Source organism: Aptenodytes forsteri, unplaced genomic scaffold (assembly GCF_000699145.1).
Source record: "Aptenodytes forsteri isolate BGI_AS27 unplaced genomic scaffold, ASM69914v1 Scaffold278, whole genome shotgun sequence".
Classification (NCBI taxonomy): Eukaryota; Metazoa; Chordata; class Aves; order Sphenisciformes; family Spheniscidae; genus Aptenodytes; species Aptenodytes forsteri.
In genome coordinates, this window is record NW_008795907.1 from 3,737,189 (window position 1) to 3,762,289 (window position 25,101).

At 46.3% G+C, this 25,101-nt stretch overlaps 1 protein-coding gene across 1 annotated transcript; it reads left to right on the forward strand.

Moving 5' to 3' along the window:
• Window positions 1–3,907: 3,907 nt before the first annotated feature.
• On the forward strand, window positions 3,908–25,101 carry NGEF (neuronal guanine nucleotide exchange factor). The gene is made up of 12 exons (XM_009284310.2): window positions 3,908–3,922; window positions 4,633–4,893; window positions 12,188–12,348; window positions 12,570–12,722; window positions 14,927–15,056; window positions 15,818–15,892; window positions 17,826–17,915; window positions 19,587–19,750; window positions 20,803–20,958; window positions 23,630–23,709; window positions 24,166–24,270; window positions 24,929–25,101. The coding sequence occupies exons 1-12, from the start codon at window positions 3,908–3,910 to the stop codon at window positions 25,099–25,101; spliced, it is 1,563 nt and encodes a 520-aa protein (XP_009282585.2).

Genomic DNA, 25,101 nt, shown 5'->3' on the forward strand with positions numbered 1-25,101 from the left:
AGCCGCCGTCTCCCTCCCCCTAAACCCCCAAAACAGTAGCGTTTAGCGAATGAAACCCAGATCTAAACCCAAGCGGTACATGGCAGGAGGGAGCCTCAGGCAGGCGTAAGGCGGTTGTGTTGCGGGAACCCCACTCTCTGTCCTTGCTATGAAAACCTCTCGCTGTTGGTGTAAAACATAATAACCATGGCCTTAGAGGTGGATTTTTGCTGTCTTTAGGGGCATCAGGTTTGCATGCTGCCTGGCAGATCTAATGCTGTTGCTGAGCAGCTTTACCTCCATTCATAAATAACAATTACTTCTTGTAATTACAAAGCAGTTAATCGTTAAGGCTACAGCCAACTTTCTGCTGAAATCTGATTTTGCATACTCAAAAAGACATAAGACTAAAGTGCTGGGTCAGTTATCCTGTTGGGCATTAGCCGTATGCACCAGGGTCAGTGTGTATTTGTAACGGCCACTGGCATAGCATTTGCAATGGAGGAGTAAGTTATTTTATCATTTGTGGTATCTTTGTAAAGGCAGAGTTGAGGTTATCTGGGTGGCTGTGGAGGAGAGGACTGTTACGCTTTTGCTCTTGTGGTATTTTTGAATTGTTTTTTTTTTTGGTGGGATGCGGAGAGGACCTTCACAGCTTGTTCCTTGGTTTCCCACATCTGAATTGTGACATTCCTCAGAGAGATTTGGGCAACTGCAAAATTAACCCCCATCCTGAAGCAGGTTTTACGGTGGGAATACAGAAGCTTCATTTTTAAACAGTTCTGTTCAATTTTAGGAAATGAAACTGCAAGATACTTGAATCTAGAGGGCAGGAATGTAGCACTTTGCATGGGAAAATCAGATAGATAACTCTCATGAGCAGCAAGGCAAACCTCCCTGGCAGGAACGCTGGTTTCTCATGCTGTCTCTGGGAGAGAAGAGCAGCTGCAGTTTGGTCTAAGATTGTGGCAGGCAGGGCTGACTCTTGGAGTGCTTGGTGCCACTGGGACAGTGCTGGGGAAGGAGGCTGGTGTGAAACCAGCAGCCTGCCAGCGTCTATCAGACAAAACAGCCGAGTTCGGGGCCTTCTGGAGGAAAGTGGTGAACAATTTGCATGGATGTTGCCAAATCTGTTACTTGCTTTTGGCTGTGTAGGTACTGATCTCTCAAGGCAGATGTGTCAATACATTGTCAGTTTACTGGGACTGTGCTAAGAGGCATAATAAAAATACTAAAACCAGCAGGACTTCAAAGCAACCCAGTTGCTATATTCATATATATTTTTATGTGCTGTATACCAGAGGGAAGCCATGCGATAGCTCTGCACACGTCAGTGTAACTGCAGATTGGTCTGTTGCACCTTAACAGAGGAGACAGGGTTTTGACAACCGGAGATGCTATGCTAATCCCCAACAGAGAGGTCATTTCAAATGGCTGGAGCACACTCGCTCCTTTCCCTCCCTCCTGCCTTTGAAGCATTAATGGACTTTTTGCCTGAAACTGGAGCAGAGAATTTCAGAGAAAATGTCTCTGGACCTCCTGAGATTTTACATAGCTTTCAATGTAATAACGTTTACTTTAAGAGCACTGCGAACTCTCTTAAGGCGAGCATTTTCCACAATTAGTAACTAGTTTTTCAATTCCCTTCCCAGTTTTTGAGAGAGCTGGGAAGGGAGACCGTGACAGCAAAATTAAATAGAATAAACTCAAAGGGAAAAGTCTGTTATGTACTATACAAACTATGTAAACACCCCTTAGGAAGATCAGCCTTAACCATTTAAGTCAACAGGCGACACCAAGTGCTCTGACCACATGGTTAACCTGTAGCCAGGTTACGGTAGGGACAGCTGGGACATTAAGCAATGAATGGAGCTCGTACAGCCCTCTGACATTTTGTACTTGTTCACTTACTAAATGCCAGCATTTACTAAATTGTCATATCTTCTGGGTCACATTCAACTACTGATCTCAGCTTCTTTCTACACAGTCAGTTCCCAGATGTATTGCTCTCCTTTCAACATGTCAGAACCCTGTTCCCTGGCCTTGCATCTGTTACGCCACCCGTTCTGTGCTGTGACCATCTCCTGCTTCATCTAGAGTAGGCTTTTGCATGGCTTCTCTCCCTCTCTCTCTCATCTAAGCCTTTGCTGTACCCATTGTAACCTCATTACTGACATTTGGATGGACCTTTTACACCAAGATAGCAAGGATATCTTTTATCCTTGCTACCACAACCCTCTTTGTTTCTTCCTACCCTTCTTCTGCCTAAACATCTACCTGTCTTTTGTCTTTCTTCTGGTATCACCTTTCTGCTTCCTCCCCATATTGCTGTCTGTGGTAGAGCTTCAGCCAGTCTCTCTTCAGCTCCCTCCTTAAAATGAGTTACCTTGCTGTCAGTTCTGAATGAGTTCTGGTGGTAGATGCCTTTAGTCAATCAGATCTCCCCATGTCCATATTTGCTTTTGCCTGCCCCTGAAGGTTCCATAGGTCTTACCTGTTTGGTTGGTCGGACAGGGAACCTGGAAACGAAATCAAGTTTCATTATCTGGATTTTATTTCCTTAAAAGCAAGGGGGAAATTTGTCTTGAGGATCTTTTTAAAGGGCTGCTCCCCAGATCTGCACAAGGGACACTAAATCCCCCTTACACAAAATATCCTTAACTGCCTCTGATTTGCAGGGCAGACCCACCAGCACAACATGGCTGTACGATCAGAAACTGCAAGTATAATAATCTCCAATATGAGTAAAATAGATAGATTATGCTTCAGTTTCCCAGCATGTTTTCCCTTGAATCAAGCACTGCCCATACTGCTGCAGGGTGTTACTTCCCAGCCTGTCCTGCTCTCTGGTGCGCAGTTCGGTGGAGCAGAAAGTACCCAGTGCCCTACCGCACCAGAGCCTTCAAGCACAGGCTGAGCTTACAGATCAGTACCACTGAAAGCAGCTCTGATTTAGCAGGCTCTCCGCTCCATTCTTGAAAGAGCCTTTCCACCCCACTACATCCTCAGCACCCTCACTGATGCTGAATAACAGGCAGAAATGCTTAGGAAAGCCATGTAAGCCCAGTTGATGCAGAGATAAATTATATAAGTAGCAGCAGTATGCAAAACTTCAGGGGAAGTCTTCTGTCTTCAGTTATTGTGTAGGAAGCTAACAGAAGACTGTATGGTTTCCTAGGCACAGCTACCCTTATTGCTATTTTAATCCAGTGTTTAACGTCTTTCCAGGGAGAACAGATAACAGGGTACACTCGCAGACTGCGGTAATGCTGTCCTTGTGCCTGCGCTTTTCCCCAGCATATTTCTGATATAGTTATAACAGTGACTGGTACAGAGACTCATGAAAACTGGCCCAGAGATTTAATAGGCAGTAACATCTATGTTTCTGCCCTCCCTAAGCAAACTCCTGACCCAGTTGTCTCTCACCTTATTACACACAGAATCTGCTTCTGAGATCCAATATCATGAATGCATGTGACCAGATAGATTTTAACCCCTAATGATTCAGACAAAATAAATTATGTAGGTTTTTTTTTAACATCAAGGACTTTTCTCTTTATTCATTCATGTTACACTTTGCAATTCAAGTATAAACCAAGGGAGGTAATGTAAATTGTGCTCCTTCAATTTGAGTAAGTGAGGAGAGTGACTCAGAGCAGGCTCATGCTCTCCTCTTTTCCTATCTTCTGAATTACATTTTATATTCAAACAATTAATATTCTGGGTCCTACAGATGCCTTAGAAAGAGAAATGGGATAGTTAGAAAGCCCTAGGAGAGACAAAGGATCTTCTGAAGATGGCCAAGGAATTTCAGGATTCCTACCCTTTTTGTGCTGTCAGTTGAAATCAAGGGTGGGGGCAAATTCTGTGCAATTTCATCTGCTCCAGAATTTAGTAATTGAAACTCAGAAGACACCTCATGTGATCGATGCGCCGCAAGATGGTATGAATTGAGAGTCTTTTCCTTAGTGCTATGGCATTCAGGTACCTTTTGAATGTTAATTTTGTACCTTCAATCATCATAGAAACTGAGAAGGAAGACAGAAGGAAATTAAACAACACGTCTAAGGCTAACCACTAAGTCAATACCAAAACAAACTAGTAACTAACTGGAGCTTGTTGTCCCAATGCTTCACCTGTCCAATGCCTTAAGAGCAGCTCAGTGTTTCCTCCTTAGGGATTTTCATGGCCATCAAATTGCTCCTTTAAAGTAGTTTCAATGTATGCAGTATTACTTTTCCAGACACACGCTTACACATACCTATCAATCTATATGACTTGTAACATAATAATATTGCAGAGAAAATCAAGGTTTAAAAGAAACATTTAAAAGCCTGGAAAATACAAACTGCTTCTTTTACGTCTTCCGATTGATCATGGATTCATCTGACTGTGTTACTAAATGTTTTGTGAGAGCAGATTGTTGACAACACTTTAGATTTAGAAATGGCCTTCCATTTATAGTTTCCACTTCTGGCTGAAATAGGAATGCCATAATTGGCTTTTTCGCTCAGCATGGAAGGGATCTCTCTCACCTCTGCTGAGGTGAACTAATGCAAAACAAATATCCTTTCCCAGAATACATTTCTACTCTGTTGTTCAGCTGTAACCTTTCAGACCTGTTAATGTTGCCTCCTAGGGCTCTTGTATCAGGAGTATCGAGATAAATCTACACGTCAGGAGATTGAAACCAGACGACTGCAGGATTCACAGACAGACCCTGAGGAGAGTTCACCCAGTGAGGAAACCCCATCTGAAGCAGAACCTACAAGTACAACTGAAAGCAAAGCTCCACCACAAATCAGTTTGCTGAGGAACTCCAACTCCAGGTTCAACTTATGGCAGGATCTTCCTGAGATCCGGAGCAGCGGGGTCCTCAGCATCCTCCAGCCAGATGAGATCAAGCTGCAGGAGGTAATGGGGGAAGGTGGAGTGTTTCTTAACTGGGTTGCTGCTTAAAAGAGTGAGAGTGAATTAAGTCAAATGATCAAGATTTAAAAATTAAAAGCTTCATAGCAGTCACAGACAAGCCTTGCCCTGCTGAGTACTTTTTTGTGTTGCACTGGTTAGCACCACTCACTCTTTTTTTGAAACTACAGATGTTGTTCTCTATGCTATTGCTGCTGGACATTTCTGTAGCAAAAAAAGAACTTCTTTTCCCTTTTCTAATTCAGTGTTAGGAACAATTTACAAAGGAAGGGAGGGATAATGAAGAGGCTCTTGCAATAGAGTTTTGGTTCCCAGTGCACATTAATCCTCTTCTGTAGTTACTAGCGGGATACATACTTTCCACCAGAAATCTTAGAAGAATTCAACCGTTAACTGTAATCTGTTTTAAATATGATGGCATTAACGGAAAGGGAAGAGATGGATATTGATAAGCTTCCTTATTTTTAAATGTTGTTACTTGGAGTCTTATGCAAAACAGTAAAAAATAATGACAGGTATATTTGGATTTTAGCCATACAGTGCAGTGACATCACTGTTTAAGAGTCCTACGCTGTTAATTTACAGGGCTGCATCAAACAATGAAAGGAGTAGGTGGAGGTAGCTGCCGCAATTAATGAAAACATCAGTCACATAACAATTTACAACTGGTTGCTATTTTGGATAGCATGGGGAGCGTGAGTGCTCTTTGTCAATGCATAGCACTTCATTTGTAGCCAGCCGTGGAGATGAACAAGCCTTGTTTAGTGTGTGGTGTGTGTTGTAATACAAGCAATGGGCCTTCAAAGGCTCGATCCTATGAGTCCTACTATGTTCCTGCACCAGGATTGCTTCTGGTGAGACCGTTATGGCAGTGTATCTGTTCAGCCCTGGCTCATGAGATTGTACCCAAAGTGCTGAAGAACATCTCAGGGTGTGAGCAGTTCCCCCTAAGTTTACTTGGATTTGCACAATCAACATTTATGAATCCCTTGTGTATGTAGTGCCACCCTAGTTCTGGCCAAGGCTGTAACTTCACTGTTACACTGGAAAGGCTCATCTTGTGAACTGCAGGGGTGTGATGGGCAGGGCTTACACCCTTAGTGGAAGGGACCGGTGTTTCTACAGGGTAGCTTGGGCTGGCAAGCACAGTCTGTTAGTGTGTCAGGGTTATGGCTGAAGGTGACTAAAATGATTTTTGCTTTTCCGTGTTCTTCTTCTGCACTGGTTATTTCCATATCGGATTTGTTCTGTTTACCTGGCAAAACACCGTACTTTTAACTGCCAGCATTACAAACACAATCTGTCATCTGAAAAATTACAAGCTTTTCTTTTTCTTTCTGCTTCAAAATGAAGAGTCTTTTACAGAGAAACATTTGCTTAGAAGTTTGCATTATAGATTTCAAAACCTGCCATTTCTGTTGAGTTACGTTCATTACCTGTAGGTGTTTTAAGGAAAAAAATCTCTGTGCTGCTAAACCCCAACATTAAGTGTGCTGAATTTTCTTCTCTCTGCTTAAATAACAAGAGAAATAGAGCAGATGGGGATGGGACAGTGCTGCCTTAAAGAAGTGCTGTGCTTTCCCCTGATGTTAGTTTATCAGAGCTGAAATTTTCTTCCTGTTTGTTCTGGGATTAGCACAGTAAGAGATTATAAAATTGCTCAAAGCCAGAAAGCTGTGAAATTGGCTGAACATTGAATAGATAAAGTGGAGAATTTGCTTTGTGAGGAGAGTCAAGGACAGAAAACAAGGAGGGCTGGAGAAATCACTGAGGCAATTAAAGAGATGATGTTGAATTCAGCCTTGCTATAAGCAAGCACTGCTTGCTCCTGCAGTGCTGGAACTGTACTCACATTGGATATCAATTGGGAGTGTGAGTTGTACATAAGGGCTTGATTAAGGTGGATGTAAATTGTTCAGCTTCATGAAGGAGAATTGGAGGAATTTACCTGAAGTACAGAGCAGCAGAAGTTCTGGAGTAAATGTCATAAGGACAAAATCGTACCTTTATGACCCATTTTATCTTCAAAGCTTTGGTAAACACAGGGACTAGAAGAGCTTGCAGCTTTTCAGTCAGGAAAGGTAGAACAAGAGTATTATTTAGACCACAGGGAGGAATACCAGTACACAAACGGAAAGAAAGTTGAAGCAAACACCCCTGTTCACAGCTGAGAAAGGGAACACCACCATAGCTGTGATGGAGCAGGGCTTAAACAGTCAGAAAAAAAGTTGCTCATCTGCAGTAATCTGCAAAATGAAAGAGACAAGAACAAGAAGAGGAATCTGGTCTTTGTTATTGGCGATGATGGAAAATGACTAAGCAGGTTATCAATACAAGGTAAAAACCAAGACACAGGTGTTTTTCAAGCATCAAAACAAGAAACTTGACTGGAAGAGCAATGGATGTTTGAAAAGTGTCATGGAAGGCAATTTGTCATTGTCCCCATTGGAAAAAATGAGCCAGAAAATGGAGTTTCAGGAAGGAAAAAAAAAAACCACCACCAAAAAACATAAAAACCACATCCACCCTCCAGCAATTTCAGCAAAAAAATGTTGCAGCATGACCCATTAGCCCAGGAACTCAAACAGAATTCAGACCACGATGGCCTTTGCCACACCAGTCTTTTTCATCTGAAGTGAACGTGAGAGTAGCAAGATGTAAAACAACTGGAAGTGTCACAAAAAATGTGGGTGCAAATGCAGAAAAAGGAAGAACAAAAGAAAAAGCAAAAGACATGTTACAAACCACAGAGGTCAGGGAAATACGAAAATTATGTGCTACTGGAATAATTATCAGAAATGACTAAGTCATTGCTAGGGTAGTTTTAATTATCCAGACATCTGTTGAGCATCAAACAGCAAAACATAAATCACCAAGGGCTTTCTTTTAGCTATCTAGAAAATGTAATGATGCAAGAAGAACAAGCCAAAAGAAATGTTGTTTGGGTTCTGACATGGGGTCAATGTGGAGGAAATGACAGGCAGCATGTATGTACCAGGAGGAACAAGTGACTAGAGAGAAACACACTCCCTGTATTATATGTGATTTAGGTTGAAACAAATTCTTTCACCAAGGTACTAGGCTCTGAAGAGGTAGTGATCCAGAGATTAGAAGAAACAACATTTAATCAGTGAAACTTCTTTCAGCATGAACCTTAAATTAGATACTGGTATGGCCTTTTTGTGGAGCGGCTCCGGTTTATTCCTCTTTCCCAGTTCAGTTCTTTACCTTTCAGTTTGTCCTTGTTGTATTTACTGTATAGTTCCTTCATTTTATCCTTTTCTGCTTGCTAACTGTATTGATTTTCCTACACCATGTTCATCTTCTGTTTTTTAGGAGATTCCGAGCTGAGTGGAACTCACCCAGAACAATTTACTAATAAAAATAGTTCAGCAAAGTATTCTCAATCTTGGAACTGAACCATTTTTTCTGAGATGTATGAGCTTTGATAAAGTTTTTGCCAGGGATTATTTGGATTCAGGTCACTGGTGTTAGAAAAAGGGGCAGAGACAGACTAATCTGCACAGTGTGTCATGGTGTGAATTTAGATCAGAGAGCTGCTGCTCCGCAAATATTCTTTGCTCAAGCAAAAGAGGGACTTGAACCTGGGTGTGTGCACTGGTGACATGGCCTCTGTGTGGAAAAGTGCATTTGACAGGCAGTCTTTCTCTCTTGTTCCATTTTCACAAAAATGTCCAGAAAATATTTCATTTTCTTTCCTTCTTTGAGCAAACCTTAGATTTCAAACCTCCACAGAGCTCTCGTGCTGGACTTACTGCACTTCTAGCAGGTGGATGTCAGACCGGTCCTGTGAAGGCAACCAGGTCTGAGAGCTGGTCACAGCCAATGCCATGGCATCGGATCAGAACAACATCCCTCCTAGACTAGACCAGAATTCCCGCTTCTTACCTGGTGGTTTACATGAAAAGCAGGGCCATTGGGAACAGATATTTCCAGTCTATGCAATAAACCACCATATTATCTCAATAGGAATTTAGCCTGTAGGATTACTTACTCTTGTCTTTGGTGACTCTGATTTTTTCTCCTTTTTTATCTTCTACATTTCCTTCTTCCTTAGGCTTCACTTCTCTTTTCCTTTCTCAGTCTCTCTGCCAAAACATAAGCAATGAAAACAATTAGTATAGCTTTTACGTGACTATGAGATTTCATGAAGTTAATGACCCAGAGGACTGATGGAACAGTGTTGGTCACGTTTCCAAGAGATAGTTTCAGACTATTTGTACACTGGGGAAGATAGTATTACATCAATTGAAATTTAGTTCAAATTTTTTTTCTAGTTATTTTTTCAATTCTGAGACCAGAAGCTCATGCTCTTTTTTCTAGTGACTGTTTAGAGCTAGCAAAGTTCAGTTATTCCAGAGAGGTCACATCATTGCATCACATGGTTGGATGTTTGGTGCCAGTTTAGGAGGTTTGCAGCTCATACTTGCCATTCAAAAGGGAAACAGCAGTCTGGGCTGCTTGGAGTAGGTACTTTGGGTCTGCGACCAGCTGGATCTCCAAAGTAAATTAAGAAACTTGTGCCTTGCACATGCTGTGAATGCTTCCAGAAGCTTGTCCCAATCAGTGGAGATGTTCTTTACAACATGTTCTTTACTTTCCTAGCATCTCCTTTAAATCAGAACTCAGTGCATATTGATATTTTCACTATGGATTTCATTATATCTTTAGTATGGCTTGCACTATGCACATGCCCATGCAGGTCTAGCACCCCCCACTATGGTGAACAGCAAACACACACAAATTAATTTCTCCAAACATAGGCAGAGGGGCTTCTGCAGATCAGGAAGCACCCTTCTAGATGAAGCAAGTTGTCTGAGGGTTTAAAGGCTGTGGTAGAATGGCAGGTCTTGATCTTGGCTCTCATGGCCATCCTGCAATCAAACCTGGCAGAAAAAAAGTCCTGGCTTGGAGTGTCTGGAAAGCTGCAGTGCAAAATGACTGGTGGTAGTGATCCCCAGGATATCTGGAAGGGACAGGCTGTCCCAGCACGTCCTGTCTTACTCTTTGTTGTATCTTTACCTATTTCCACTTCTCCTCTCATTTATCAAATAAAAAGGTACAGTTAAAGCTGTAAGAGGTGCATTTAGGACCTAGCTAGTCATGCAGAGGGAGAGAGAGAGGTTCTCTCTCAGGTTCACCAGCTGCCCTGGTGAAGCTGTTGGAAGAAGCTGAGCTGATACTCCTCCACTTTTCTCATTGGGAATCTGGCTTTGGAAAAAAAAAAAACATCCTCTTTTTCCTTAAACACCAGCTGTTCCACATACACTGACCAAGTACATTCACTTCTACCCACACCCTTTGCTCTGTCTCCCTTCTGGGGGCTGTGCAGGCACAGTTTCCTTCTCTGGTGCAGGAAAGGACCACCTGTTTGACTTAACTGCCCTCTGGGAATATTTCCTAGGCTACCAATCCTACAAGGAGCTGAAATGTCACTTCAACTGATATTTTAGCAGCTCTGGATTGAGTAATGGCCCCTCCTTGCTGTGCCCATCCTCCCAGATCTTGGACTGCAGTCAGGAATATAACCCAGGTCTCTGTACCTCAGGTTCTTCTGTGATGCATAAGGATATTTCCAGGAAAAGGCCAAAAACTGATCAGCGGAGAATTTAAAATCATTTCTTCAAAAAGAAAAAAAACAAAAAAACGCCACAACCCAAAAAAAGAACAACCAAGCCACAAGACAGACCCCCAGCTAATTTGGAAGATATTTTTCCATATCCACAGCACAAAAAATACTGCTCCAGTGGATCTCCTCAACTCTAGCTGGGCCCCTGTAGCCTCTGAGAGCCGGCAGAGCTCAGGGACTTGCACCCGCACTGCCTGGCCAGCTCCCACCCTCACCAGGGTGCAGCAGAGGAGCTGTGGGCAGTAGGGGAGCTTGGGCTCAAGGGTCAAAGCAGGTTTCGGTTCAGGGAAGCGAGACTTTCACTGAGCTACCAAAAGGTTCCTCTTTCAGTAGTGGCAGCTTGGGGCAGCCCCAGGATGAGGAGCCCAAGATGCACCTTCATCAAGAGATGTCTGAAGGATTTTTCATTGTATTGAAGCCCTTGTGAGAACCTTCAGTTAATCTTACTTCAACTAATGGATTCAGTATCTGTGTAAATAATCACCTTTTCTATCTACCTCTGAACAAAGACAACAAAGACTTGCCTGGAGAGTAAGGGAGCTCTGTGTGGTAATAGCGGACTGTCCCTGCGGCACCTGATGTAGGCAGGCGGCTTTATATCCTTGTCTCATTAAATTGTTTTTTACCTCTGAACCAAACCATCGATTTGTCTTTCTGCTTCCCCAGACCACATCCCTGGCCTAAAGAAGCCAGGTTTTGCTCCAGAGTTCTCTCTTCTAACAGGAGAAGCAAGGACTGAAATACGGAGATTATTTACAACTTACGGTAGTAGTTAGAGGCTACTGTGTCTTGTCCCAGTCCTTGGTGAATTGGGTCAGAAAAGTGTATGGCCAGGGTTGACCAGGGAGCCTCACTTGGACAGTAACAGCTGTATTTCCTTTGGGTCAGGGAAGACACAGGTGCCTGGAGCACCACAGCTGTGTATTTGTATTAGCTCTGCCCCAAGGAGCACATGTTGTACACTGGGTCTGCAGTTTGCTGTACATCCCAGCCCGTACACCATGGCTTTTCTAAAACAAGAGTGTAGATGGTGCAAGGACACCCTCCTGGGTAGCACAATAAGCCACAACAAGCAGAGCAAGAAGCCAGCGCTGTCATGATCAGCAGGGTGTTGGAGGGTGTATGGGGGCTGCCAAAGGGAGCTCCCCGAAAAGGAGATGAAAGTGCAGGGCTGTGACAAGTGGGCACAGAGGGGGCTGGTGCCTGGAGCAGCCTCAGGTCAAGACTGAGTGACACCAGGAAGGAAGGAGGGAGCCCATGAAGTGCTCTTATGTGTGCTGCTCTTATGTGTGCACATGCACAAAATCAGACTGCTTATATATAATGAGAAAAGGAGATAATTCTGCTGGAGAGATTCAGTGGAAGGAAATGTGGTTCGAACAACTTAGGAGAGAGACAGAAGGAGCCAGGGCTGATGGTTGAGGGAGGAAATCTTCCCCATTCAAGTCACTATCCTGTGTAACACATGGCAAACACCATTGCATGCTTACCTCTCCCCATGCTCTGGGCCTGGAGGGTGGGTGCAAGGTCCATGACTGTGTGCAGCACAGATGTTCTCTTTAGCATTATGTGTGCCTCTATAAAATTAGAAGGTACCTGCTGATATCCTTCTTTGGGATTGTCCCCCAGGCCATGTTTGAGCTGGTTACTTCCGAAGCCTCGTATTACAAGAGTCTGAATCTGCTGGTGTCCCACTTCATGGAGAACGAACGTCTGAAAAAGATCTTACACCAGTCTGAGGCACACATCCTCTTCTCCAATGTCCTGGATGTCATGGCTGTTAGTGAGCGGTAAGACAACTGCTGCTGGATTTTTGTCCAGCTGAATGGCATCACTTTAGCTAACCTCATTTGTAGAGGGATGGAGGAACTGACTAGTGGCAGTCTGTTACCCACTGTCTTTTCAAAGAGCCTGTGGAGACATTCATTGCTTTGAACCCCAAGGGCTTCTTCTGGGAACTACCTGGGACAGACAGGTCACAATTAATATGAGCGCTGGGTTTCTCATCTAGCTTCCTGTTGGACCTCGAGCAGCGGGTGGAGGAGAATATTGTGATCTCGGATGTGTGCGATATTGTCTACCAGCATACAGTTAACCACTTCTCTGTGTACATCACCTACGTCTCCAACCAGACCTACCAGGAGAGAGCTTACAAGCAGCTTCTGTGAGTTCCAGTGCTTGGTGCTAAATTATTTTGCAAAATTATGTAAGCCACGGAGTTAGCTGTAATTTTGATATTTATGAGAAAGGGCTAGATAGCACAGAAACAGGATTTCCCACTTTACTGATTTTTAACTGCACCTATAAAAAGAAAACACAATTAAAAGGCTTTATAGTAAGGGTGGGGTGATATAGTATGCAAGTAACATACCAAGTAAATTCAGAGCCAGCAGTTCCCAACTGTAGGAAATATTTATGGTGTACATGGGGACACACACTTGTGAAATGTATGTATTTTTAAACTGCAAGTAGAGGCAAGAGATTGAAAGGCCAAGAATATAATACAGCTCTCTGATGACAAGAACCGCCACTGCTTTTCCCGAGCTTCTCAGCAAGGCATTTGACCTTCCCAAAGTTGAGAAATTTTTTTTTTTCAGAACAAGAAAATTTTCTTAAAAGGAAAAAAAAAAAGCCATTTTCTTCACATTCTGGTGTTACACACACAGATGTTATCTAGGCCTGAGGATATAATCCAAGATATTTTTGCAGTATTTTTCAAGTTTAGCAAATCTTTTGGTCTGGTGCTTCTCAGCAAGGCATTTGACCTTCCCAAAGTTGAGAAATTTTTTTTTTTCAGAACAAGAAAATTTTCTTAAAAGGAAAAAAAAAAAGCCATTTTCTTCACATTCTGGTGTTACACACACAGATGTTATCTAGGCCTGAGGATATAATCCAAGATATTTTTGCAGTATTTTTCAAGTTTAGCAAATCTTTTGGTCTGGTAGGAATACACTTATGCCAGCTCAAACCAAAGAGTGCCCTACAAGCTTGTCTTTGAGCAGGAGAATTAATTTTTCTTTAGTTACAATGTCCTGGATTCTTTCAGGACAGCCCATTGCACATGCTCCACTGTATTTCCTCCACATAGCAGCAGCTGGTTCAGAGGAGTGTAACAAGCCCTAATCCTTTCCTTTCTCTGCTCTCCAGCTTTTGAGGCAAAAAAACACTTTAAGGGGCCTCTGTTGAGCTTGGTCAACTGTTCTCTCCAAAAGGAGGGTACTGCAGGGTTTCCTTCAGAGGTGAACAGTATAGCTGCAGAATATAAACAGTTTGCCTAGAGCCATTAGTTAAACACTCAGAAGCAAAGCAGCAATAGGCTGGATTACTTGAGCTTGAAAAGGACCTGTTGGAGATAGAGGTATTCCTAGATATTAATTCAGAGATCAGGATTTTTTTTGTCTGTGGGAGAACCTAAAGCAAATTGAAAAGAACAGACTCCCTTCCACAGGCTCCTGGTTAGCACAAGAATTTTGCAGCACTTGGCTGAACTCGAAGCCTGAGCTGTGTCACAGTTCACCCCATTTGGCTGTTCCTCAGACACATGCAGGTCCATTCTGCTGTGGCTCTGGTGAGTCACACCATCACACAAGTACCTGCTGCAGCAGGGAGAAACGCTTACAATGGCTTCTCTTGGATCGTTGCAAGTCACACATGGTAAAGATAGGTTTCGTATAGTTCGCAATGTCTTCTCATCCATGCTGTTTCTGCTAGCCAGGACTCCAGCAATGTAAGCTTTCCTCAAGGCCCCACAATTGCCAAGAGGCATTGTCTTTGACTATGGCAGCTGGGGCTTGTGAGGCTGCTCTGTGCAGCTGTGTCCATGGCCCAGCAATGCCCTCATCTGCTGGAAACACCATCAAAGAAAGCCCAGGCATGGCCCATGCCCTTCTCAGGCCAGATAATGATTTCCATCCTCCGGCTAAGCAGGCAGGAGTAGCCAAGCTTGAGCTGTTTTGTGGCTTGTCTTGTTCTTATGACTGTGTGAATTTCACCTTGTCACAGAGATCCAACTGTGTAAAAATATATAATTATGCCTCTGACTCATCTACTTGAACACACACCCCATTCACACACACCTACGCACACAGCGTATGCTGCTGAGCTAGATGTGCTAACACATGTGAACACTACCATGGCTTGTACATTAAAAGTCTATTTTTTCCCTCCACCGACACTATAAACAGTTCTAGAGTTAAACTAAAATACACCTAGAAGCATTCAGTCCCCTCCTCCCCTCTTTTCTCTTATTGGGAGAGGCCAGGCAGATGCTGTCTCTGGAACCAAGCTGCTTTTGGGTCACCAGCCACATACCAGAGTCGCAGGCAGGGTAGCACTCAAAGCCCTCACCTTCTCTCTCTCTCCTCTCAGCCAGGACAAGCCAGCTTTCCGGGAAGTGATCTCACAGCTGGAGCTGGATCCCAAGTGCAAAGGCCTGTCCTTTTCTTCCTTCCTGATTCTGCCGTTTCAAAGGATCACTCGGCTCAAGCTGCTGGTGCAGGTAGAGTTTTGCTCTTCTATCCCTCCCAAAGGTCTTCTAGATCAGTTGTGAATGAGGCTTAGATACAGCCACGATCAACCCTAGAGCTGGGTGAAGCCTTTCCATAGAATCAGACATTCTCAACAACTATAGAAAAAAGATTTCAGTCACTCAGAAACCATCCCCAAGTTAGTGTTGAATTTGCCAGATAGCTTTTACTGAGCAAAAGAGTTGAGGAACTTTGTCGAGCTGCTAGAAGGGGTAGCAACCGTCCATCAACCCAGCTGTCTGATGGTTAGGATGCTGACAGGCAGATGTATAGTGCAGAACAGCTGCAGAACATGGAAATGCTCCATGTGTAATACTCTGCATCATGGTGGCTTGGACCAGACTCTGTCAGCCATCTTCCCCTTGTGCTTTGCCAGCTTGTCTAAACACTGTGCTGGAAGACATGCTTCTAGGGATGAGGAAACAGCTCAGTCCCAAGTGGTCTTATCCCACTGGGATTACCAGTAGCACTGACTGTTAGTGCCAGCTCTAGCTATTTTTATTTATTCATTTATTTTTATGAAATAGGAGTTTGCCTGCTATATTTCTTTTAGATACAAGGTCAGATGGGAACAAGTTTTAATGAAAAAGAGGAACTAGGAGGTGAGAGTCACTGTACTCTGTCACCTATCCTGTAATTAGGCTGATGGCCAGAAATAACTCTGAGGCTAGCAAAGACTTTTCTGTGCTGTCAGATTGGGATCAGAGTTAACACAGCCTTTCCTCCCCTGCAGAATATTTTGAAGAAAGTGGAAGAGAAGTCTGACAGGGAAACCACTGCCCTGGATGCACATAAAGAGCTGGAAACAGTAAGTTTGAATGAGCTAACTGAAGGCCATTAAGATTAAACCATTGTGCTCATTCCCCCCCCCCCAAGAAAAGACCTACAAACTATATTCATTCCTGGAGCTGTCCCTTTGAATCCTGTCACTGAGTAATTTTTTTTTCTTAAGTCTTCCTTGCTCTCCAAGATGGACTAATCTAGCAGCACTTAGATGTCAGTGATGAGGAATCACTTGCTAACAACAGATGTGTATGTTTCCGCTGTAGGAAGGGGCAGAGAGAATGTTTTCCCTTGGGGTCTTCACAAATACAAATTGTTTTTGCAGATACCTGAAGGTGACGGATCCCACTGAGAGATGTAATTAGCTGCAACAGGCAATAGAGTACAACTGTGTCAGGTTTCCTCCAATACAGCACACTTCTTCCTCTGACCTAGAATAACAGTTTCTTAATGAAGTACTCAAGCTTGCTTTTAGCCCTCTTCCCTGAAGCTGGTAGGTAGGTGTGGTGTTCAGTTGTGCTAGTTACTGCTGTGTACAAAACACCAGGAAGGCATCAGGATGTTTTCCATCTGGGCTGTTCCTGACACTGTCAGACAGGGCGATCCCATCTCCAGACTACATATCTGAATGATCTGGACATAGCTGGCAGCTACGTGGGCTGGGACAGAGTGTTTGAACCCTTCTCCATCAGAAGCTTGGAACATCTCTTGAATCCTGCAGTTCAATATAAGTATTTGAAGTTGAAAACTGTGCTAGAACGTCAGCCTGAGGATACGGTTGCAGCTTCTGACTGAAATACTAGAACAAAATGGGCTCTTGGATTTGCCCTGAAGTAGTCTAGGAAGCGTACGCTTTGGAGATCGCTAGGGATAAAGACAGAGACCTTAGCAATGGAGAATGTTCTGCATTAGTTAGTATTTGCAGAATCCCTCATGATATATCTGGTAGCCAATTGTTTTTCCATTAGTCAAAAGCCTGAGGAAAGCGGTTCCAGTAGTATGCAGATGACTACAACTGCTGATGGAAAAATGTTCTTTTTATATTCAGCTGTCAGTGACTCATGTGATCATTTTCATAACTCCCTTTGCTTATCCTCCCTTTTTAGTTATCTGAAAATGTTTAAGTTTAGATGCCTAATGTCCAGCTAGGTGCAGGCATCACAACAGAGACCATCTGGTGCTTGTTTTCTTTATAGGTATCCTATTTGATAGGTAGGAACTGATCGCTGTTTCAGTTGCTGTTATTCTGGTAGATTTTGAGTAGCAGAAACAGAGCACAAAGCGGAGCTTGTTCTCCAGCATGATTTTTCTACCTAGCCAGTTCTCAAGAGAGTTGCTCCTTATAAAACAGGCAGTGGCATCTAGGTTAAGGTCCCTGTAATAGGGTAGTGCCTGCACGTTGGTTGTGGTTTTTCAGTTAAAAGTTTGTACTCAGAACACAGCTGGGCTCTGTATGATGAACATCTCTTTCCCCGGGACATTTCATAGCCTTGGCATCTGGTGCTGCTTGGCAGAACCACAGCATTTGCATCTTTGAAATGAGGATCTTTGGCTTCATTCTCTTCTTGAAGATGATACTGCGCGTGTACCTTGTTTCAAATGTTGGGGACAAGAAAGATGAGATACATGGTGTGTCAGAATCTGGCAAATGAACTGTTCCCTTTGCTGTGCAATCAGGAGTGTTGCTTAATGGTTCAGTAACTGAATGCAGCCATCTAACATGTCCTCTGATAGTTAGCTTCCAGCTATAACATCTTCTGGGGGGGTTCACTCTCTCTCTCTCTCTCTCTCTCTCTCTCTTCTCATGCAAATACAGTGCTGACAGAAGAGCTTGGCTTGGTCAATTATTGTTACGGCAGGGCACTTACCCTGTCATGGTCAGGCCTTTCTGTGCTGTCCATTATCACTTACCTGCTTAAGGCCAGTGGAGGCAAATCTTTCTACTCTCTCTTTCCTAGGTGGTGAAAGCATGTAATGAAGGTGTCAGGAAGATGAGCCGAACAGAGCAGATGATCAGCATCCAGAAGAAACTGGAATTCAAGATCAAGGTATAAGCATAGGCTGGTAACCCTTTGCAGACAGCGAACCAACAGTATCCAGGTGTTGTGCACACATACATGGCAGTAGTAACCTAGTTGCACTCCTTTTAGTGAGTGTTCAGTGGTGGCCTGGTCCACGCTGTCCCCCTCCAAAGCCTTTGAAGGGGATGCTGCTGCTGCAGGCACTGCATCTGTCCATGTGATCGTGCACGCATGCTGCAGAGGCTGGGGACAGCACTGAGGCCAGTGTGTTGTCCGTGTACACAGATGTGACACGCTCATATCAAACTGCCTGTGCGCAGTGGGAGGCTTCTGCTCCAGCACTCAGTTCCTTCTCACCTCTCTTCAAAATGCAGGTCAGCTTTCAGCTATTATTTTACATTACAAATGACATTAAAGGAAAATGAAAGCTACAAAACAAAACACTTCAAAGCTGGAAAATACTAAAATGAAGACTGTCGCACCATTTTAATTCATCCCTGCATTTATGCGTTATGTACAGTCTCTAATTACCTGCTGATGACCTATTTTGGCTCCACTCAGGGAATGACTTAATCAATATTTAGGGGTGTCTGACCAGGTCATTTAATATATGCCATGAAACTCCAGTGCTGAGTATAAAGTTGCCAATTCTTTTGAGTACTATGGAGATGCTTCTCAGATCTGTCTGCTTCACAAACTTTAAGGAGCATATTTAGCTTCCTAGCAATCTTTTTACGTACCTGGACAACTGAAGCGAAAAAATTTGAGACAATTTGTTTGGAAAGCTACACTGGGTGCCCAAGAATTTGATTTTCCGGAGCACTTTACCAGTGTGTCAGGGCTAGACCACAGTCCACAGGACAGCAGTCGATTGGGGTAGCCACAAGACTGCCTTCATCTCTTGTAAAGCTGAGGCTGTAGTGACAGGCAGGAGCTGGTTCATCCCTGGAGCAGGTCTGCCTTGGGCACTGGTGCAGACAGGGCTCCTCTGGTGAAGAGAGTGCAAGAGTGTGAAAAAGACTGTGCCACCATGCATGTGTCAAACACAGGGAGGGACTGAATGTGGAAAGAGTAGCAGTTATGCAAGTATTTTCCAGTATTTCAGTCATTTGACTGGAAGTGTAGTGTTCTTACAAGACGTGCTTTGTTCTGGGCTTCTTGTTTTTAACACAAATGTGTGGTAAAACTCTAGCAAAAGTGCTGTTGTGGCTGTGTGGACAGTATCTCCTCCTGACTGGGACAGACCCAACCAGTGAGAACCCGTTTAACCTGGATTTTTTGTAGCCAAAAGGCCAAATACACGTTTTTGAAAGTCAGTCTCCCTGGCCAGAAAGGCTTAGCCCAGGTGATGAGACATGGGATCTCCCAGATACAGATCAGGCTGTGCAGGGCGTAGCCTGGTGTTTAAATCCAGCACTTGGCACTCCAGCATCGCTGTCCTTGAGTGTTTGTTCATTCTCAGGCCCCTGCTGTGTCCCTGTCTGAGCTCTGTTACACTCTGTGCTGGGCTCTGGTGTGGATGGCAGAGCACATTGACCTCTCTGTCCAGCTCTGCTCCATCTTCAGCAGTGCCAGCTGTGGTAACGGGGGCTGACTACCGTTCCTTCTGCATCTCCTGTTGCTTTCAGCATCTTAACCACATAAGCCCATGGGTTTTTGCTGCTCTCCTGATCTTTGCCATCTTTTCCTCACTTCTAGTCTGTGCCCATCATCTCTCACTCCCGCTGGCTACTGAAGCAGGGGGAATTGCAGCAAATGAATGGTCCAAAGACATCACGAACGCTTCGCACCAAGAAACTCTTCAGAGAAATCTACTTGTTCCTTTTCAATGATCTGCTGGTAATTTGCCGGCAAATTCCTGGGTGAGTGCAAAATTCAGGTAGTACGCAGGGCAATTCATTAGTCCTATTTGCCCCTGGGTTTATCCAAGCTGTGATGCTGTGCCCCCACCCTGTCCCCAGGCACAGGGAGGGCATCCTGGCCTGACCTGTACACCTGCCTCCAGCAGACACCTTGCCTTTGAGCACAGTTGACTCTTCATGGGTGGCACAGCTCTCTCCAGCTGAGAATTTATGGCAAACGGGACTTGAAACAGATTCCAGGCCAGGTCTCCCAGCAGGGTAAGCGAGCATGTATCCACCAGTTTCTGCAGAGTGGCAGTGAGCTACATCAACTGGTGGGCTGACCCAGGAGGCCTATCTTCCTGTCAAGAGGTGATTTTTGACTCATCACTGCCTGAAGAACAGCTCAGACTTAGTTAAACTTCTGAGAAAGCAGGCTAGAAAATTTGAGCAGCAGGGAGGGGTATAAATTTAGGCCTGAGGCTAGCGGTTATATTTGACATGGTGTAACCTGGCTCAGGAGGAGGAGAATGTCATCATGCTTAGCACTATGTCTTGTGCTGCTAGACACCAGTGAAACACAGCAGCACAAACAGACAGGTCCCAGAGAACAGCGCATTCTTTGTAGTATTAACTAGACTCACCAGTAGAGAGCATCTCGCTAGTCCAACATTTCTAATAAACATGCTGCCTCAGTGTCTGTACGCCTAGAAATATTTTGCTTCTGCGGCAGCTGGTATCCAGAAAACAGAGGCATTTTACAAATAGGAATGAATTAAGCCTCACAGTCCCCTCTGAGGGAGCACCGTCTGTGTTTTGTACGTGGGGAGCTCAGACAGAGCAAGCAACTTGTTCTAGAGCATGCGGGATGCCTAAGGCAGAGCAAGGAGAGGGTCTCTTGCTTTGTGGTGGGTTTTCATAGCCACTCACTCATCTGTTCCCACAGCAGGGCATCTTTTATCCTCCTGCCATGCAGAGGTTCCTGGTCTGTGTCCCCAGTACAGTTCTGGGTGGCTGAAGCCAAAGTCTCCTGGGATAACTGCAGTTTTTCCTAATCCTCTAACCTCTCCCAGGGACAAGTACCAAGTGTTTGACTCGGCTCCCCGGGGGCTTCTTCGGGTAGAGGAGTTAGAAGACCAGGGGCAGAGTTTGGCCAATGTCTTCATCTTGAGGCTGCTGGAGAACGCAGATGACCGGGAGGCCAGCTACATGCTGAAGGCATCGTCCCAGTGAGTACAACAGTCACCCTGCCAGTGCTCAGCACTGCTCTCTCCCTACACCCATGCAAGGGCAGCACCCTGCATGCATGGGGGCCAGCTCTCTGGGCTTACCAGGGTCAGGCAGGCAGAAGTCCCACTGCTGCAGCTGGGCTGGCCCTACAAACCTCTCTGCCCAGGATGGCTCTCCTGAGGCCACCTTAGGTCTCTCCTACTGAAAGGTACTAGTGAACTAGACAGGTTTCTCTTCTGTATGGTGTATTTGTAGCATCCGGGGTGGAAGATGGAGGGGCACTTTGCATTCTGGGACAGAGGTCAGAAATCAGCCCCGGCACAGGAGCCTAACTGATTTACAGCCCGTAGCACATTCAGAAAGTAAAAGCAAGTAGGATGTACACTGTGCACACTCCAGCGGCTCAGCTGGCTCACTCGCAAAGATCAAGGCTGTGCCTGACCAGCCTTGTGAAGCAAAGTGGCTCCTGCTTGTAGGCAAAGGTGGAGAAGAGGCCTTTTCCTCAGCGCCTTCCACAGCTGATGCTGATCTTGCACAGCCCTTCTGCTGCTCGGGGCCTCCTTGTCTCCCCGGATACAGGGTTTTTTTGGCTCGCTGATTTTTCACTTCAGACTCTGACAAGCTCAGACTGGGCAAACGATTCAGCTGTGCCAACACAGACATGATTGTTTTGGAGCTCAGGGCATGGCTTTCTCATCAACCCAAGCCTTACCAGGCCCATGTTTTCTAGGCACAGCATCTGTGCTATTACAGGTGTATGTGTCCCACCAGTTAAACAGCTACTAGAGATGATGTGCACCCCCAGCTTGATGTTACTTTGCTGTCAGTAGGCCAGTGTTTGACATCCATATCCCTTAATGGACACCAGCCCCCGCTGGGACCGTGTGCTGCTGCAGCCCTGGGGGCTGCACCCTGACCCCCCCAGCACAGTGCAGCACTGGCATTGGGAAGACGAGCCACCAGCACAGCGAGCAACTGCACCTTCTCCCCAGACACGTGACTGCAGCTTTGCTGCTGACTGAAAATAGAGATGTCAGTCACATTATGCAGGGCAAGCGCACATTTGACGTCTGTGAGACTTAGCTGTGCAGAGAATGATAAACCAGGCCAGGGCTTGCCTCAGCTCAGGGGAGGCAATTGCAGTTCTGTGCTTCTGCATCCTGTCCCATCTTCTAGATGGCCACAGTGAGTGTGTGATCCAGCACATGGCTTGCCAACAGGTCTTGTGCACTGAAATGTGATGTAGCAACTGCTGAAGACTGCTGTTCCAGAGCTGCAGGGATGATCGAGGCAGTACCGTGCACAAACTGGAAAACTGAAGAATTAGAAGAGATAAGTGGGTGCCTAACAGAGACTGCTGCATCTGTTCCACAGCTCTTGCAGCATTGCCCAGCTCTGAACCCATACAGCAATGACACCCTGCGTGGTGGCAGCTTGCAGCTAATGCCCTGGGTGGGCTTTGCCAGGAGCTGGCAGTACATTTGGACACAGCTGGTTGCAGGGGCAGGACTGGAGCGCAGCTGGGCCCATCACAGGCTGAGAGGAGCTGTGGGCTGTGGGCAGGATCTAAAGAGCCCTGCAAGGAGCTGTGTGCAAGGCCAGCCTGTGGATAGGGCCACAAGCATGGCAAGACCTTTGGTTTGATCTCTATATGCCAACCCCCTCAGTGCACAGGGCCCGCATCCTGCACATCTTCATGGCATGAGGGGCTGCACTTGACCGGCAGCTGCAGGTGTTTTCACTGGTCCTTGGCATCGTGCTTCAGCCCTGAAACACAAGGTATTCCCAGCCCTGCAGATCAGCCTGCCAGCACTCATCCTTCACCTCTCCCTTTTAGGCCTCTCTCCTCCCAGAAGACGCTCCGGTGGCTTTAGATGTGTGTCAAGTTCAGGCTTTAAAACTACCATCTGAGAAGGTAGAAAGTTCTGGCTCTCTTGGGGCTGGGAGCACAGCTGGTCCTCCAGGCAGGAGCTGGAGCCTGTGAAGATGAACTGCCCTGTTTCCAAGTGGGACTGAGGGAAGCCTCAAGGGAGCACCAGGCCTGAGGCTTCTCCAGCACCTGTGAAATCTTCACCCTCCTGCTGCAGGCCCAGGTTTTGCATAACAGCGTGCTGGATCTGGTGACATGTTCACACGAGTCTCTCATCTCATCCGCTGCGAAGTGAGCGGTACCCTTGATAGGCTGCAGTGTTCGTCTGCAAGTGAATTAATCAGCTCTGCCCTTTAAACATTCTCGCACAGCAGCTGTGGGAATAAATGGTCCCTCTAACTGCTTTTCTCCAGGAAAAACTGCTCCTATTGACCCAGCACAGCCAGGAGCTGCCTTTGCTGGTTAGAGCTCAGAGGATGCCAGGCCCCCCACCCTGCTGCTGGCTCTCTGAAGCCATGCTGTTCCCCAGAGGGTGATCCTGCTGCTTGTGGGGACAGCCAGCCTGGTGGCCCTGCCCAGGCCTGTGCAGCAGGGCCCAGGGCACTATGGCATATGTGACATCCCAACTGGCATATGCAAGAGGGCAGCTCAGCATCACCAGTGAGTCCAGGACTCCGGGGGGGGCAGGCAGGAAAGGGCTATGAGAGGAGGAATTAGGAGCTCAGGGACCCCAGGTCTCCTGCTCAGCCACCCCTACGACTGTCTCGTGCTCACGGCCTCTGTTTGTCTCCCCTATCCAGGAGCGAAATGAAGCGCTGGATGATTTCACTAGCCCCGAACCGGAGAACCAAGTTCGTTTCATTTACATCCAGACTTGTTGGTAAGAGACACAGCATGGGAGCCAGGAGTTCTTCGCCCCTACCCCAGGGCACCTTATTCTGCCCTGATGTCACTTCAGCCCCAGGCCTGGGGCCTCTGCCGAAGCTGAACCCTCTCCCTGGGCTTCCCTTGCATTTCCACCATCGATACCCACTTGTCTCTGGGCCTGGCCCTGACCTTTCTCCCCTTCAACCTGGGCTGGGCTGCACCAGCACTCTCCCTTCCACCCAAGCTGCTCATGGGTGGCACTGTGGTGGTGATGTGCACCCGGCTCCCTTCCCCACAGAGATGGTCCCCCGGTCCCTGTAGCTGGGGCACCCCTTGGCCTCCGCGGGGTTTCTTACCAGATCAGAGGGACCATTCGCAGAGGTTGTGGTGCTACACCCACCCGAGCCACGCTATCCTGCGGCAGGCTCCATCCCAGTCCATCCCTCACTCTTGCTCTGTTCCCTGGCAGACTGCCCGCAGATCCAGTGTGTCCACCCATACGTGGCCCAGCAGCCAGATGAGCTGTCCTTAGAACTGGCTGATGTCCTCAACATCCTGGACAAGACAGACGACGGTACGGGGGATGGGATGGGGATGGGCCGGGAGTACCTGTGGAAGGGTGGGCTTTGCTCTAGGCAGGCTACTGCCGAGCAGACAGGAGGGTCCCTCCGGCCAGGGAGAGACCCCAGCATCGGCATCGCAGCCGAGGGAGCTCACAGCAGGAAGAGAGAGTTACTGCCTCCTCCTAACACTCGGCAAATCTAGGCTGCCCTGAGCTGTGACAATGCTGGCACAGCTACCCTGGTGCCGGCTGTGGGCCGTGGCAGGGCTGGCACAGCCACCCCAGATGTAACCCAGAGCTGTTCTTACCTTGATGATGCTTTGCAGCCACCTGGTCGTGGTCTCTGGGGCATGCTTGTAGCTGGTGGTCTCGGTCACATTGTGTCTCTGCTAGGGACCGCTCCTGTAGCACCAGGGGCAGTGGAGAGCACTCAGTGGCAGCAGTGCCTGCTTTCTGCTGGCATCCTTTGAGCCAGTTGTCCAAACACAGTGCTGCTCAGGCAAGCGGGCCTCCTTGGCTAGATTTACAAACTGGGTCCACTCCAGCACAGGCCTCTGAGCAGCTTCCAGAAAGCACTGCCAGCTCCGTAGGCTCTTTCTAGCACAACTGTCCCAGTGCAGGAGCAAGGGCCAGTCCTTCCCCATTTATGCCTGTCTCTGTCTCTGCTCAGGCTGGATATTTGGGGAGCGTCTTCACGACCAGGAGAGGGGCTGGTTCCCCAGTTCTATGGGGGAGGAGATCCTGAACCCCAAAATCCGAGCCCAGAACTTGAAGGAGTGTTTCCGGGTGCACAAGTCAGATGACAGTCAGCGGAGGAAACTGGGCAGCAGAAACCGCCAATGA